Source organism: Sus scrofa, chromosome 2 (genome assembly GCF_000003025.6).
Source record: "Sus scrofa isolate TJ Tabasco breed Duroc chromosome 2, Sscrofa11.1, whole genome shotgun sequence".
Classification (NCBI taxonomy): Eukaryota; Metazoa; Chordata; class Mammalia; order Artiodactyla; family Suidae; genus Sus; species Sus scrofa.
In genome coordinates, this window is record NC_010444.4 from 72,609,244 (window position 1) to 72,625,008 (window position 15,765).

General features: G+C 56.6%; 2 protein-coding genes across 2 annotated transcripts; one reads left to right on the plus strand and one right to left on the minus strand.

The window, feature by feature from the left end:
* Nucleotides 1,300–10,969, plus strand: DENND1C (DENN domain containing 1C). The gene is made up of 23 exons (XM_003480816.4): nt 1,300–1,448; nt 2,646–2,710; nt 2,791–2,834; nt 2,961–3,010; nt 3,583–3,702; nt 3,795–3,864; nt 4,272–4,343; nt 4,434–4,499; nt 4,588–4,641; nt 4,742–4,852; nt 5,692–5,792; nt 5,896–5,941; nt 6,082–6,183; nt 6,272–6,397; nt 7,425–7,529; nt 8,262–8,352; nt 8,442–8,482; nt 8,680–8,751; nt 9,381–9,425; nt 9,496–9,603; nt 9,794–9,861; nt 10,000–10,207; nt 10,303–10,969. Exons 1-23 carry the CDS (start codon nt 1,432–1,434, stop codon nt 10,912–10,914), a joined length of 2,394 nt encoding a protein of 797 aa, XP_003480864.1. The 5' UTR covers nt 1,300–1,431; the 3' UTR covers nt 10,915–10,969.
* CRB3 (crumbs 3, cell polarity complex component) lies at nt 8,816–14,023 on the minus strand. The gene is made up of 5 exons (XM_003123115.4): nt 13,877–14,023; nt 13,471–13,646; nt 12,701–12,774; nt 11,857–12,000; nt 8,816–11,507 (listed from the first exon to the last, which is right to left on the minus strand). The coding sequence occupies exons 2-5, from the start codon at nt 13,550–13,552 to the stop codon at nt 11,436–11,438; spliced, it is 372 nt and encodes a 123-aa protein (XP_003123163.1). The 5' UTR covers nt 13,553–13,646; nt 13,877–14,023; the 3' UTR covers nt 8,816–11,435.

Genomic DNA, 15,765 nt, shown 5'->3' on the forward strand with positions numbered 1-15,765 from the left:
CATCCTCACTCAGCCCAATAGACTAGACACAAATTCCACAGGCACGCGGACACACCGCATTCACCCCCATATATCCCAGGCCATGCCGGGTCACATGTGGATTCATGCAAATTCTCACCCATATCCATATAGACATTCTCAATATCTTGCAGGAGGCTGAGCAATCTTGCAGACTCGGGTACATTTTTCCTTCTTTTTATTCAGCTGCTTTCTTTCTTTCTTTTTTTTTTTTTTGGCTGTGCCTGTGGCATTTGGAAGTTCCAGAGCCAGGGATAGATCCCTTGTCACAGCAGTGACCCAAGCCACAGCAGTGATAATGCCAGATCCTTAACCCACCAAGCCGCCAGGGAATTCCAACTGCTTCATTTTGACTCTCTGAGTTTGTCTGTGTGATTTCGTGTGTGTGCATGACCACGAGTACCTATTTTGTGTCCTGCCTTTGTGCCGGCAAGTGTGTCTATGTATCTTTGTTTTTCAACGTGACTGTCTGCTTGGGTGTCTGCCTGTTTCTGAGTCTGCAGCTCTGCTTGAGTGGGTGTCTGGCTGTGTGTCTCTCTGTGTGTGTGACTAGATCTGGCTATAAATTTGACTTGTGGCTGGGCCCAACTGTGTCTGTCCCCTTGTTACTGCTCTATGTCTATGCGCTTTGCGTTTCTGTCTCTTGTCTGGGTCTCCTTCTCTGTTGTCCTCTTTGAATTGCCGGCTGTGGTCTCTGCATGTGTGTCTGCTGTTGGTTGTCTCTGTCTGGAACTGTCTGCCCGCTGCTACTGTGTGTTGTCTTTCTGCATCTGTCATCTAGATGGACAAGGACTGCTCCATGCTTGTGCTGTCAGTTTGTGTCCATGACTATGTTCTGCCCACATGACTTGATATCTCTCTGTGTCTGTTTGTCATCTGTGGCTGTGCTGATCTGTTTGTCTGTGCTGGTCACTTCCTGGCCCTGTGTCTGTTGTCTGTCTGTGTGTATGTTTTGTCTGTTGTCTGTCCACCTGCCTGGTACTATGTCCCCTCTCCAGCCTGGCTCCCTCTGGTGGTCATACAGGGAATGGCCAGCGCAGATGGACCAAAGGAAAGCAAGTTGAGGGAAGAGGAAGCATTTTAGGCAAACTGGAATACTTGGCTGCCACAGAGAGGAAGGCTTGGGTGTGATATCAGGGTCCAGATGTGGCCCAGCCTGGCAGCATGAAGCTGGGGGTCTAGCCGATGAGCCTGCACCACCTGCTGCCCACCTATCCAGTGGAAGGCTCTAAGCAGGATGCCTAGGTCTCTGGTTGTGGGTGGGGGCGGGGACCTGCCTCCGGGGACGTCACCCATTAAACTTCCTCTCTAAGCCACACAGGAAGCTGAGCCAGCTCAGGGCCCAGCCCTGTGAAAACACAGGCCCCCAGGACCCTGGGGAAAGGGCCCCGCTGGGCCAGCCCTGCAGGGACCATGGGATCCACAGCCGAGTAAGAGCCACCCCCTCTCCCATCCTCTGGACCAAGATTCCCAGACCAGGCCTGGGCTGGGGCCAAGGGAGGCAAGGTTGGGGCAGGTCCAGGAGGGACCGTGAGCCACAGGGACAGGTGGCTGGAATCTGAGCAGGACTCTCAGCGGGCATACAGTATGGACTCTACCCTCTGGCACACTCAGGCCACTTGGGACCTTCTAATCCCTCCCTCTCTCTCTTTCTCTCTCTCTCTCTCTCCTCTTGGCTCTATACAACTAAGTTTGTAACTCTGAACGTGTGTCTCTTGGTGTAATTTCTGAGTGATGGGGAGGCTGGCTTCCGGGGGTTCAGCAGCAGGGACGGGGGCGGGGGTCCTCTGTGTATCCATGTGTGTGATTTGCTGTGTGGGTCCTGTGTCGGCGTGAGGATGAAGGGATGGGGGTCCCCATATTTGAGACTGTGTGTCTGCACTCACTCCCCATTCTCTTCTTCTCTCTTTCTCCCCAAGACCAAGTCCCAGCATCCCCTGCGTGGTGGACGGGGGAGGGAGGAGGGGAGGAAGGCAGAGACTGCATGGTTTGCAAAAGGACCAGGGCATACTGCTTTCCCTCCTCTGATGAGAAATCTGGGGTTGGTATCCAGGACCCCAGGAAGTCTCATACTCAAAGACACACATGCAGGGGCTCAGACATAGACCCAGTGACCTGCATGGCCTTGCAAGAAAATGGAGGTGATATTCACCCTCACTCTGGCCACACCTACAATCAATCTTACCTGACACATATCCTGGACACTATTTTTCTTTTTTTGCCTTTTTTTTTTAGGGCCGGGCTTGCAGCATACAGAAGTTCCCAGGCTAGGAGTCAAATCAGAGCTGCAGCTGCCAGGTCTGCCCCACGGCCACAGCATGCAGGATCCACACCCCATCTGCAACCTATACACAGCTCATGGCAATGCTGGATCCTTAACCCACTGAGGCCAGAGATCAAAACTGCATCCTCATGGATACTTGTTGGGTTTGTAACCCCGGAGCCAAAACGGGAACTCCAGCCCTGGACAGTCTTATCCTTTCAGGCAGATACAGAATAGAGTCACACACACACACACACACACACACACACACACAGGCATGCACACATGTGTAGACTCCGCACAGACACAGCCATATACACAGAAGGGAGTCCCTGGACCCACTAAACACTTTCCTGTCCCACAGAGGGGATCCCCCTGCTGTGTTTGATTGGTTCTTCGAAGCGGCCTACCCTGCCTCCCTGCAGGAGGGTGAGTGGGGGCCTTGGTGGGGGTGGGAAGATGGGGGGGTGGGTCCAGGACCTTCAACTTAGGGCCCGCTCTCCACGCAGATCCCCCTATCCTGCGGCAGTTCCCCCCAGACTTCAGGGACCGGGTACGTAGGCTGGTTCCTTGCTTCCCCCCCTTGCCCAGGGCCTGCCCACCTGGCGGAGGGGATGGGGGCTCAGGGGTGGGGCCCAACCCGAGTGGCCAAGCAGTGTGTGCTTCTCTCCACCCCCAGGAGGCTATGCAGATGGTGCCCAAATTCTGCTTCCCTTTTGATGTGGAAAGGTATGGAAGGAAGCAGACACCCAAGGACCCGGAGACTCAGACCCCAGGGACTCAAACACTCAGAAACTCAGATATCAGACACCATATCCCCAGGGACACTGGGGCTCAGGGACCCAGGGACTCAGACACTTAGGCACCTGGGGACTCTGACAAATAGTGACTTAAACACAAAGGGACTCATTTACCCAGAGACCCAGGGGTCCAGGGGCCCAGGGATCTAGGGGTGTAGGGACCCAGGGACGCAGGGATCCAGGGGCTCAAGGACCCAGGGACTCAGAGGTACAGGGCCTCAGGGAGTCAAGGCCTCAGGGATCCTGGGGCTTAGGGACCCAGGGACTCAGATCCAGGACCTCAGGGTGTCAAGGGCTCAGAGACACAGGGACTCAGGGATGGGGGACCAGGGATCCAGGGCCTCAGGGATCCAGGGGCTCAGGGACCCTGACATCTAGGGACCTATACACTCAGGGCCCCAAACGGTGAATGCAGTACTAGGAGTATTGCTGGGGGCATGGAGAGGGGTGGTCAGGGAGGTGGGATGCTTAGGTCTCTCTGAGAGCCTTTCCTGCTTCCAGGGAGCCCCCCAGCAGCGCTGTACAGCACTTCACCTTTGCCCTCACGGACCTGACTGGTACCCGCAGATTTGGTTTCTGCCGCCTTCGTGCTGGTGCCCACAGTTGTCTGTGCATCCTCAGGTGTTAGGATATAGGGGTCTGGGCATGGGAGCTGGTGGGGAAAGGGCCTCTGCCTAGGGGCACTGCGTGGAAACTGTGTCTTCTCTCCACAGTCACCTGCCTTGGTTTGAAGTGTTTTACAAGCTGCTAAACACAGTGGGGGACCTCCTGGCCCAGGACCAAGTGAGACCAGCCCCCTTGGTATTCCCGAAGAGGTCCCAGCCCCCACCACACTAAGCCCCAGCCTGGCTCAGAACTCCCAGGGTGGGAGTTCCCACTGTGTCTCGGCAGTAAGGAACCCAAATAGTATCCATGAGGACGTGGGTTCGATCCCTAGCTGTGTAGGTCACAGACCTGGCTCAGATCTGGTGTTGCTGTGACTGTGGCATAGGCTGGCAGCTGCAGCTTGGATTCAACCCCTAGCCTGGGAACTTCCTTATGCCCAGGGTGCAGCCCTAAAAAGAAGAAGAAAAAAAAGAATTCTCAGGCCAAACCTGGGCCTCTTGGCCCCTTCCAGACCACCCAGCCTGAGCCAAGGTCCTCAGAGTCCACAGCCCACGTTCTGATTCAGACACCCCACCCCCACCCAGGTCTCAGAGGTGGAGGAACTTCTTCTAAATCTGCTGCAGCAGCCCCTTCCTGGGACTCCGGGGCTGGAGCTGGTGAGTAGCCCCTCACCCCTGGAACGGACCTCAGGTGGATGAAGAGAGGCTGCATCCCAGCCCTGACGACCACATACAATTCTCACCCAGGGCAGCGAAGTGACGACCTCCAGGGCGCATGCCATCCCTCCCCCTGCCCCCGGGAAGAGCAAGCCGGTGAGGAGAGCTAGGGACCCTGGAAGGCTGGGCACCTATGTGGGGCCAACCCCCTGACTGATCCGTCCCCCGCCAATCCTTCCACCAGCTTTCCTGCTTCGTGGCCCCTGACTCTGGCCGCTTGCCTTCCATTCCTGAGAATGTAAGTGGAGACCAGAGCGGGAGGGAAAAGGTCCGGGAAACCGGAGGGGGCTATCAGGTCTCATGGTCCCTCGAGTCTAGCCTTCCTCTCTGTTCCTCAGAGGAACTTAACGGAGCTGGTGGTGGCGGTGACCGACGAGAACATCGTGGGGCTGTTCGCCGCGCTCTTAGCGGAGCGAAGAGTCCTGCTCATCTCCAGCAAGCTGAGCACCGTGAGGCGGGGTTGCTGAGCTGGGGAGGGGCCGAGACCCGGCTTGACCCCTCGGGGCGGGGCAACCGGGGCGGATTCCTAGCTCTAACCCAAAGTCTCTAACCCAAAGGCGCGAGATCCAAGGGCAAAGTCCTGGTTCTGCCCCCTTTGAAGGTCAGGGTTGAGTTGAATTCTGGTTCCACCTTTATGGGGGTGCTGAGAGGGGTCTGCGCTCTAACCCTACCCCTTTGGGATCTCTGAGTCCAGACTCCACCCACTACGGCCCAGAGCAAGACTGGCTCCTCCCCTTTGGAGAGTTAGATCTGGGCGAGCTAAATTCTAGCTCCGCCCCTAAGGGGGAAGGACGGAAGTAGGGATGGAGGCTAAATGCTGACTCCATCCTTAGGGGGCGGGCCGGGGGGGGGGGAACTGACTTCTAGTCCCGCCTCTTTAGGGGAGGTGTCAGTGGTCCCTGAAGGATGGACCAGGGCAGGCTCAGTCTTAGCTCTGTTTCTTTCAGGGTAGGGTTAGTGGAATGAGTCACTGTCCGACCCTTAAGGAGCGAGATCTCGGAGGGCTGAATGTTAGCTTCGCCCCCTACAGGGACTAGTATGTGCTGAGTCCTCGCTCCCCAGTCCCATAGTCCCAGGCACTGTAATTTATGGAATTCTTGGCCTTCACATGAAAGGGGTTTGAGTTTTCACCTCTTCCCCAGGAGCTAGTGGGGAAGAGGGGAGGGATGTGTGGAGAGATAGGAAGCTGGGGACATGGTAAATTAAGCCAGGAGAGCTACCGTCCCAGAAAGGGTCCTTGAAGCTGGAAGTCTAGGCCCTGACTCCTTGTTCCCCGACCCGTCCCCAGTTGACATCGTGTGTCCACGCGTCCTGCGCCCTTCTGTACCCCATGCACTGGGAGCACGTGCTCATCCCAACGCTGCCACCGCATCTGCTGGACTACTGCTGGTGAGGGGCAGGGACTGGGGAGGGAGGGATTGGAGGAGAGGCCTGGGGTCCTGGGGAGGGTGAGAACTGCTCCTGCATGACCAGCCCCCTGGGTCGCCCGCAGCGCGCCCATGCCCTACCTCATCGGAGTGCATGCCAGTCTTGCCGAGGTAAGTGGGAGTAGGAACTGGACGGTGGGGGGGGGGTCCCCCGTAGGGGGGGTCCCCTTCCCTCTGCATCCCCAGGTACTCTTCTCTGCCTGGGATCCTCAAGCTCTGAGTGCCCATACCCTCGTGCTACTCAACTTCAGAGAGTGCGGGAGAAAGGCCTGGAGGATGTCGTGATGATGAACGTGGACTCCAATACCTTGGAGACGCCTTTCGATGATGTGCAGGCGCTGCCCCCAGACGTGGTCAGTGTCAACCCCTTCCACCCTCCTGCCGCATCCGGGAGGCGAGGCTGCACAGTTGCCTGCTCAGTGCTCCCCCCTTGTCCTCCAGGTGTCCCTGCTGAGGCTGAGGCTAAGGAAGGTCGCACTGGCCCCAGGGGAAGGAGTGTCCCGTCTCTTCCTCAAAGCCCAGGCCCTGCTCTTCGGGGGCTACCGCGATGCACTTGTTTGCAGCCCGGTGAGCAGCCAGGATGTGGAGGGAGAGGCCCAGTGGGTCCCTGAAAGATTCAGAATAAGACCTTGCATTTATGGAGTGCTTACTCTGTGCCTCTGATTGCTCCTCTGTAAAATGGGATTCCAACAGTACACCCAAAATGGTCATGGGAGTCAGTCAATGGGCATTGCAAAACACTCAGATTGTCCCTGGCACAATCTGCAGCATTGGATAAATGCTAGATTTTGCCATTTCTAATATGACTTCATTTAATGCCCACAACAGTATTAAGAGAGAGATACTATTATGGCCCCATTTTACATATGAGGAAACCAAGGCTTAGAGAAGCCCTACCATGTGGGTGTTGAAGCCAAGACTTTGATCTGCTGACTTTTGACCCTGACACCCCCTCCTCCCAGTTTTCCACAACTATTCTATAAGAATGTGGTCAGGGAGTTCCCTTGTGGCTCAGAGGGTTAAGGATCCAGCATTGTCACCGCTGTGGCTCTGGTTGTAGCTTTGGCGCGGGTTTTGATCCCTGGCTGGGGAACTTCTGCATTCCATGAGTGTTGCCGAGAGAACAAACAAAACAACAACAAAAATGGTCAGGAGTCCTAGTGTTTGAGAATCTTACTTTCCTGTGGGCTCTGCCCTTAGAACCCAACCAGAAGCTACCCATCTATCCCCCTCCTCTGTTTCTACCCTGACCTGGTCCTCACTGTTGCTTGCCTGAATCAGGGCGCTCACCCTTCACCATGAGTCCCCTCTCACGGGTTCCCACCCTTATGCTCCATGTCTGACCTCCCCATGTCAGACCTGGGAGCATCTGAGCCAGGTCCTGTCTGCCTCTGCCCACCACCGTCCTAGGGCTCCCACCTCCCTGAGCATAAAAGCCCAAGTCCTCCCTGTGGCCCACAAGGCCCTGCATGAGATTGGGCACACAGAGGCGCTCCATCAACCTTTGCTACAGAGATGAACGGTAGAATAAGAGAAGCCCAATCAGGGATCAAAGCAAGCCGCGGGGAACTTAGAATCCAGGTTCTTCTTCCAGGGCCAGCCTGTAACCTTTGATGAAAAAGCCTTCTTGGCCCAGAAACCCGGGGCACCCCTGCAGGCCTTCCACCAGCGGGCTGTGCACCTGCAGCTGTTCAAACAGGTGCGCCAGAGACCTTGGGGGGAGGTGGGGGCTGCAGGGGCAGGGCTAGGGGCACAGACACCCAGATCCCAGGCAGTGGAGCCAGGGGTGGAGGGGTGGACACCTGGATCCACTGGGTGGGGCCAGAGTCAGCCTGGTCAGTCGGATCCCCCAACCCAGGGATGGGAGAAACAGGACTGAACTCTTGGGTCCTTAAAGAATGGAAACCCTGATCTGAGTTCCTAGGGATAAGATCTACTTCTAGGTCCCTGAGGAGACCGGAATGGAACCAAATGATTGAGCCTCAAGGCAGAAGCCATCTGGGTCAAGGGTGGATGTCCATGTCAAAGACTCTTTGGGGGCAGGGCAGATGGGCTGGACTCTTAGGTCTTATATGCACGGACTTGGGGGGGAAATGGAGCCGGACTCCTGGGTTCTTGGGAAAAGGTGGGATGAACTTCAGGGTCCTTCAATGCAGGCTGGCTTCTAGGGTCCCAAGAGGTGGGGCCCCTGGAAGCAGGCCTGTCTGGAGTAACAAGAGATCTACTTCCCAGACCCTGTGAGAGGTGGGACTGGGGGTGGAGGGTGGGGCAGGGAGCGTGTGGACCTCTGGCTTCCTGAGGGGGGATCCAGACTCCTAGGGCTTAAGGATGGGTTTCTGGAGGAGTCAAGGATGGCTTCTATGTCTTGAGGGTGAGCGGATCCCTAGCCCTCACATTCAGAGTTCTGGGGCACCCCTTCCCCCACCCCCAGTTCATCGAAGGCCGACTGGAGAAGCTTAACAAAGGAGAAGGTTTCTCAGACCTCTTTGAGCAGGAGATCACCTGCAGTTGCGCCTCATCAGGTGAGCTCTGCACCTGGTTCAGAGCGCCCACCCCACCAGCACCCCGGCCTGAGCCTGACCACCGTGACACCCCTCTCTCCTCTCTCTAGGCACCCTTCGCTCCTACCAGCTCTGGGCAGACAACCTGAAGGTAGTAACACTGAATGTCCCACCCTTAATTTTTGTGAGGTTAAACAGTCCCCACTATGCATTTACAGATTGAGGTGGAGAAATTGAGGGGCAAAGAGGGCACAGGGCTGATCCCGTGCCACACAGCCTGAGTGGGTGGGTGTGGCCTGACACACCCCCATATGCCCAAGCCTCTCTCCCTTGGCTTTCTCTCCCCAGAAAGGTGGTGGTGCCCTCCTGCATTCTGTCAAGGCCAAGACCCAGCCAGCTGTCAGGAACATGTACCGCTCGGTGAGGCTGGGCTGGACGGGCTTCTTACTGGGGTGACAAAGGCAGAGGACAATCTAACCCCTCGTTCAGAGCACCAACATCTTTATCAGAACCAAAACAGCAGTTACACCATTTATGTTTCCTATTTTTATTTTCTGTTGACCGCCTTCATTCATTTTTGTCGGATCTCATCTTTTCTATTTAAAATTGACAAGCACAATTCTTTGGCAAATGTCTTCTGTCCTTCTGAGACGCCACAATCCCAGCTTTTGCCCTCGTGTTTCTTTCTCCCAAGCCCAAAGTTTCCCAGGACCAACTTCTACAGCTCAGAACTGTCCACTGGATTTTATCCTTTGCTCTTTTGAACACTGACACGTTTTTATGATGCTCTGTTTTCTGCCACTCCTCTGTTTCTGTTTCATTGGAAGGGCTGGTTATTGCCTCCAGGAATATTCCTTTTGTCTTAGTCAAAGGGGCAAAGTGTGTATTGACTTCGTAGGTGGTCCACGGGGAATTTGAATATATTGTTGAGACACATGTGAGCAGATAGCAAGACGAAGCAAAGCTGTCCACAGGGTTGGAGGGCTGAGTTCTCAAGATCCCGGGGCCAAATCATGCTCAAGTCTAATTCTCTTTTGGCTCCTCCAAAGGCAAAGAGTGGCTTGAAGGGTGTGCAGAGTCTTCTGATGTACAAGGTAAAGCTAGGGACCAAGGCGAAAGGGGCGGCGGGGGAAGGGGCTCCTGGCTCACCCACCTTGTTCCTAGGATGGGGACTCTGGCCTGCAGAGGGGGGGCTCCCTGAGGACCCCTTCCCTCACCAGCCGATCAGATCGCCTGCAGCAGCGGCTGCCCATCACCCAGCACTTTGGACAGGTGAGAAGCCCCTGCCCCCATCACCAATGCACACACCTGGAACTATCACCAGGTCCTCCTCCATCCCCCATCTCCATCCAGACATCTCGTCTACCCCAAAATGGGGTGCCCACTTCACCCATTCACCCTCCTTTCACACAACCCCCAATCCTGAGGCCCCACCCCCACCGCCCAAATCTGTCCTTTGCAGAACCGGCCCCTTCGGCCCAGCAGGAGACTCCGGCTGGAAGAGAGACCTTCTGAATCCCTCGGGGAGGGGTAAGGCTCCAAAGCAAGGGGAGGAGGCAGTGTTGGAAATGGGGGTCCAGGACTGATGAGGAAGTTGGTCCCCAAACTCCAGACCCTTCAGAGTAGCCAGTCTTGGGCAGATATCTGAGGCCACCCATCCTCACCCAGGACACCCCCTCTGAGTCCTGGGGATGCCCAGGAACCATGGGCAGAGGAAGCTCTGGACGGCAGCTTTCTGGGCTCTGGAGAAGAACTGGATTTGCTGAGCGAGATTCTGGACAGTCTGAGCACCAGAGCCACAAGGACCAGCAGCCTGCGGCCCAGCCAGAGTTTAGATTGCTGCCACAGAGGGGACCCGGACAGCTGCTTCAGCCTGGTGAGAGCCCCCTTGTCCTTCTCCATTTGCCCATCCACCTTGCCAGCCTCTCCTCCACCTCCAGGACGGCAACTTCTCTCCCCACCCCGACCCAGCCTGACCTATCAGGAAGACCAAGATGGCAAGCAGATGACGAGACACCACCAGAGCCCCGGCCCTTGTCCCTGCCTGTCAGCCCGCCATCTCTGCACACCCCCCAGCTTTTGGATGCCGGGACCTCCTCAGAACACCCCATTTCCCAGCTGCCCCCAGAGGCCAGCGGAGAAATCGCTTCTCCATCAGGGCCTTCAACAGCTTCTGCAGACCCCAGCAGCAAAGGGGACTCCGTATCCTCCCTCACAGAGCCCCAGTCTCTAACCCTCCACCTCTCCCCTCCCCACAAGGCAAGCGAAGACCCCATAGCCCAGGAGAACCCCAGCTCCCAGCTCTCCACCCAGCCCCACCCTCCAGAAAGCCCTCAACGTCCGGTCCCCACCAAGCCCAACTCAGATACGACCTGGACATCCCAACCCCTTGATTCTTCCTCGGATCCTGGTTCCCCAGAGAATCCCAGAGCCCAGCCTTCTGAGGTCCTGCAAGTGGAGCACACTCACCTCCAGCCCCCCAAGGAGCTGGGAGGCCCCGGACGCCCTGCTAGCACTTGGCAAGAGCCTGCAACCAGGAGCCGGCCCAGAGTCTCTGAGCTTAAAAAGTGTTTTGAAGCTTAAGGATCAGGGTCTGGAGGAGAATCCAGCCCCTCAATAAAGCCGCCAAGATCCCAAAGCTGGTTTTTCCTGGTGGGTTTATCTGGGAGCCTTCTTTCTGCTCAGAAACCGCCCCCCCACACACACACACCTTTCCTGCTGAGGCAGCCTCCAGCTGACTCTTGGGTGCAGCTAAAAGCCCCTCCTCCCTTCCAGGAAGCCCTCCCAGCCCCTAAGTTCCTCCAGACCTTACAATTCATCTCTCAACAGCCTCTGCACCCTGCACGTGTCTCCTTCACCTAGGCTAATACCTGTCCCCACCAGCCCTCCAAAGGTTTAATTATATATATCGCACTCCCCATTATACATAGAGAGATATATAAAAAGTAAGCCACCTCACTCTCCCTTGCCTTCAAGGGCAGAGTCTTTGAAGCACCTTCTTCCCTTCTATTCTTAAGCCCTGGCCGGGTTTGATTGCCCAGAAAGGACTCTGCCTTCCCCCAAGGTAACACAGCCAGGAAGGGTGATGGATAGAGGAAAGGGACCTAGATGGGCAGGCAGCCCCGCACCGTCTCCTTGGAGTCCTGGGGAGCCCGGGCCTCAGCTGCGTGGGAGAACTGAAAGGAAAGGAGATGGGAGTTGTTGGGCTTTTGTGGCAAGGGGACAGATGGCTGAGCCAAGGTGGTGCAGCAAGCGGGGAGGCGGGTCCCCAGCCCTGGCACCCCAACAGCGGGCAGAGACAAGCAGAGGTGGCATGCTTCGAAGAGCCCGCCCAGCAGGCACCCCTTGGCCCCCCAGGTCCTCCTGAACCATCAGAGGCTGGTGTCTCAGTGGCGGCTGCCATATGTGAGCAAGTGCCGGGCAGTCCTGGGTAGTGGTGGTGGCTGCGGCCAGCCCCAGGGTTCAGATGAGCCGCTCCTCAGGCGGCAGCTTGAGGTTGGGGGGTGGTGGAGCTCGGGCACCCACCTGCTCCTCACTGCTGGGCCGGTAGGTGCCCTCTGTCTGCCGCTTTTCCCGAAGCTTCCGCACCAGTAGTGCCAGGCCCACAGCCAGGAGCAGGGCGGCCAGGAGGGAGAAGACCACAATGATGGCAGTGATGGCCTCCTGAGACTGTGGGAGAGGGGAGAGGTGTGACCCACCTGAACCTGGGTCTCCTGTCCACCCCCACCTGAGAATCAGCTGGGGAACCCTAATCCCTTCCCCCCACACCTGCCACTTTTGCTGATGGGGTTCCTCTATCAGGATTCCTGATCTCCATCAATCACATCTGGTCCTGGACTCCCCCATCTGCCATGTCTGGGGTCCACCCGAAGCACCTGCCACATCTAGTTCCTAGCTCCCCCCTACCCCCTGCATGAGAGGCATATGAGGCTCCTGACTCCCCACTCTTGCTATGTATGATATTCTCTCTTTTTTTTAATGGCTGCACCCGAGGTACATTGAAATTCCTGGGCTAGGGATCCAATACAAGCCACAGCTGCAGCAACATCCAATCCTTAACCCACTGCACTGGGCCAGGGATTGAACCCAGGCCTCAGCAGTGACCCAAGCTGCTGCAGTTGGATCCTTAACCCGCTATGCCAGAGTGGGAAGTCCCCGTGTACGGTATTCCTGTCCACCCCTTCCTGGGATTCTTGGCCTCTCCATTTGCCATGCTGGAATCTGGTCTCTCCCACTTAGGGTCCTCCAATGCCCTCCTCCACAAAAACTTAACCAGCTACCTCCGGGAGTCTAGGCCCCTCCACCTGCTAGAGAGGGACTCCTGAATAACACATCCCTGCCGCCCTTCTGCACGTACACCCCAACTCACCAGGCCCCCACTGGAGCCAGAGCCGGCGGCGGAGGGTGTAAAGGAGCTGCTTGCATTTGCAGGGGAGACTGATGCTGTGGGAAGGGAGGGAGGAGAAAGGGTAGAGAAGATGAATGAATCTCCATCTACCCTTTCCATCTTGAGACGTCTGCATCTTCCTTGGGCATCCCCTCATCAGACCTCTGCACTTCTGCGTCTTCCATTAGGTCAGTACCCTCCACACAGGGGCCACCCCCAAACCAGCAGTAAGTAATCAGCTAACAAGTTTGCAGTTAGCATGGAGTTGGGGGCTATTGTAATGGATGGTGTCCGGAAGCCCAACCCCACCTCTCCGGCCCTCCCTCTGCCCTTAAGGATCTGGGCGGATCCTGCCTTTCCCTGGAGTGTCTGACTCACACCTCCCCCAAGGCTCCCGAAACTGGACTAGAGGGCTCACTGAAAGGCAGGGTCCACACCTATGGTCAACCTGGGCTTGGAGCCCCAGGCAGGCCTCCTCCTGACTCCCAAGTCCCCCAAACTCTTCAACCATACTGAGACTCAGGCATGCAGGCCTCTTCCCCCAGCTCACCATTCCGCCCAACTCAGGAATTCTCCTAGGCCAGCTCTAACCATCCAAGGAAGAACTCAGAAATTCTAACCCCTCAGCCCTGACCCTGTAGAATCCTGCCCCCCAAGGCATTCTGTGTCAGCTCCTGGGTTCCTGACATCTCAGGGACCCAGGAACCCAGCGCTTCTAACCCCAGAGCCCAGCAACCCCAGCTGGTACCTACTTTGCCCCCAGACCCGGCCCCAGCGGGCCAGCAGCAGCGGCAGGCCGAGCGCCAGGAGCAGCCCCAGACCGGGGCTCGCCATGGGCCGGGCAACGAGCTGGTGGCACCAGGGACGGGGCTTGTCGCGCACACCACTCCTACCGCATCTCCGGCCGGGGATACCTTCGACCCCTCACCTGGGAGCAAAAGAAGGAGAAAGGCCGGGGCGTGGGGGAGGGGGCCAGACCCGGGCGCAGGCCCATGGGAGGGGCGACCCGCGCCGTGCACCCGGGAGCCCCGCCCCGCCCCCGTCGCCAGAGGTCAGAGATTAAAGATTAACTCGCGGCGGCGCGTTCCAGGGGCTGGGAAAAGGGGAGAGGAAAGGGGGAAAGGGCGGCAGGCCAAGCCTAGCGACTTGCCTCCCTACCTGGCCCGAGCGTCTTCAACCTCACTCAAGTTCCTGGTCCCGGTCCCTCTCTCGAACCCTCAGTGCGTCGGTCAGTGCTCGGTCGGACTCTTCCAGCTCCGCCCGCTCACGTGACCCGGAAAGTTTAGTCACTTACCTGGGAGGGGAGCGCACTTCCGGCTTATGCACCTGAGCCTAGATGAGAGGGCGGAGCCAAGCAGGGGCGGGGCCGCGCCACGGACGCACCTGTAACGGGAACCCAATCCTATTATTCGGAGGGAGTAACTAGGGGCGGAAGGGCGCAGGTGCAAAAGAGGCCTCCCACCACCTGCACTGAGGGCACCTCTGTAGAAGCATCCAGATGTGGAGACACCTGAGACTTGGAGACACTCCTGTCTGGGACAGACCGGGATAGGGGGCCTCTAATGAAAAAAACACCTGTGTGGGACACACCTGCATGGGAGTGAACGTGTATAGAAAACATCTGCACGGATGTGTAAGAATGTCTATTGGAGACTTCTGCTTTGAATCCTATCTATTTGGAGTATAGCTGAATGGAAGCATAGCTGTGTGGAAAATAGCTGTATAGAACACACTTGCATTATAACAAACACCTGGCTGAGGCACTTTGGCACCGGTTACATCTGCTTGGAGAACACCTCTGGGTGGCTCACCTATGAAATGAACAAGACTTGCATGAGAAATTTCTGTGTGAAAAGATGTTAGAGACACCTGTATGAGACACACCTGCATTTAAGTACACCTTCAGGGGACCCAGATCAATGGAAAGCCCCATATGGGTGAATACTTAAACAGAACACATCAGTGGTAGGGTAGGCCATATAATGCATACCTGGGTGGTGTAACACCTGTTGAGAAACATACCTGTGAGGTGAAGGAAAGAGACTTGCATGAGGGGAAGCTGGGTAAAACTGAGCTCGACTGAGATGAAGAGCTGAGAATGTCTGCATGAGGAACACTCACTGAAGCACAAGGTGGGGGGGGCGTGTGCATTAACGTCTACCTGTCAGGGATGTACCTGTGAGAAAACACTTGTTTAGGGCATCTTCGTGGGAAAATATCAGTATCCCCCGGATTGTAGGGCACCTTCCAAGAACCACCTGTGAATAAAAACATCTCTGAGGGGACTCTCTATAAAAGGCTTGTCTTGGACACACCTGTTTGAGCACACCTGTCTGGGCAGAAGCTTAGTGGAACCATATGTACCCTCACTGGCCATATATCTTGGGATAAAGAAGGGTGGTGATAAGACGACCCCCTTCTAGGGACTCTGGAGTGAAGAGTGATGGTTAAGGAAAAATTAATCCCTTCTAGGATACAGAGTATTGATGGGTAAAAATCTCAGGTCGGCTTAAAGCTCTGCCTTGCCCCTTACTGATCATGTGGACTGGGGCGACTGGCTTACCCTCCTGTTTCTTTATCTGTGTACTGGGAAAAACAGACCCACCTACTTTATAGGGATTTGACGAAGACGACTCGAGAAGTGAGTAAAAGGCCTGGCTTGTGCAACGCACTGAATCAGTGTTAGCTATTGTTGTAATTATTCGCCTTCAAAAGGTCTGGGCGCCCCTCCCCCTAATGGTGAATCGAGAAACTGCGCCCGAAACTAGTGGGAGGGACATTCGGCAGGTGCAGCGAGCGCGACAGACCGGTGCCCCGCCTCCATCGCTCGGCTATAAGGTCTTCATCCCCAGCTACTCCTAGGACTCTGAGATCTGCACCAGGAGAGTCGGGAGAAAGCAGACTGCTTGGTGTCCGGCCAAGGCCCCTTTAAGACTTTTGGGCGAGTCGGGGGCGGTGGGGCCCAAGGCAGCCCAGGGTCAGAGGGGAGGCCCCGCCTAGATGGGTGGGCAAGGCGGGACAGGCGGGCGCAGCTTCTGCGCTCTGGC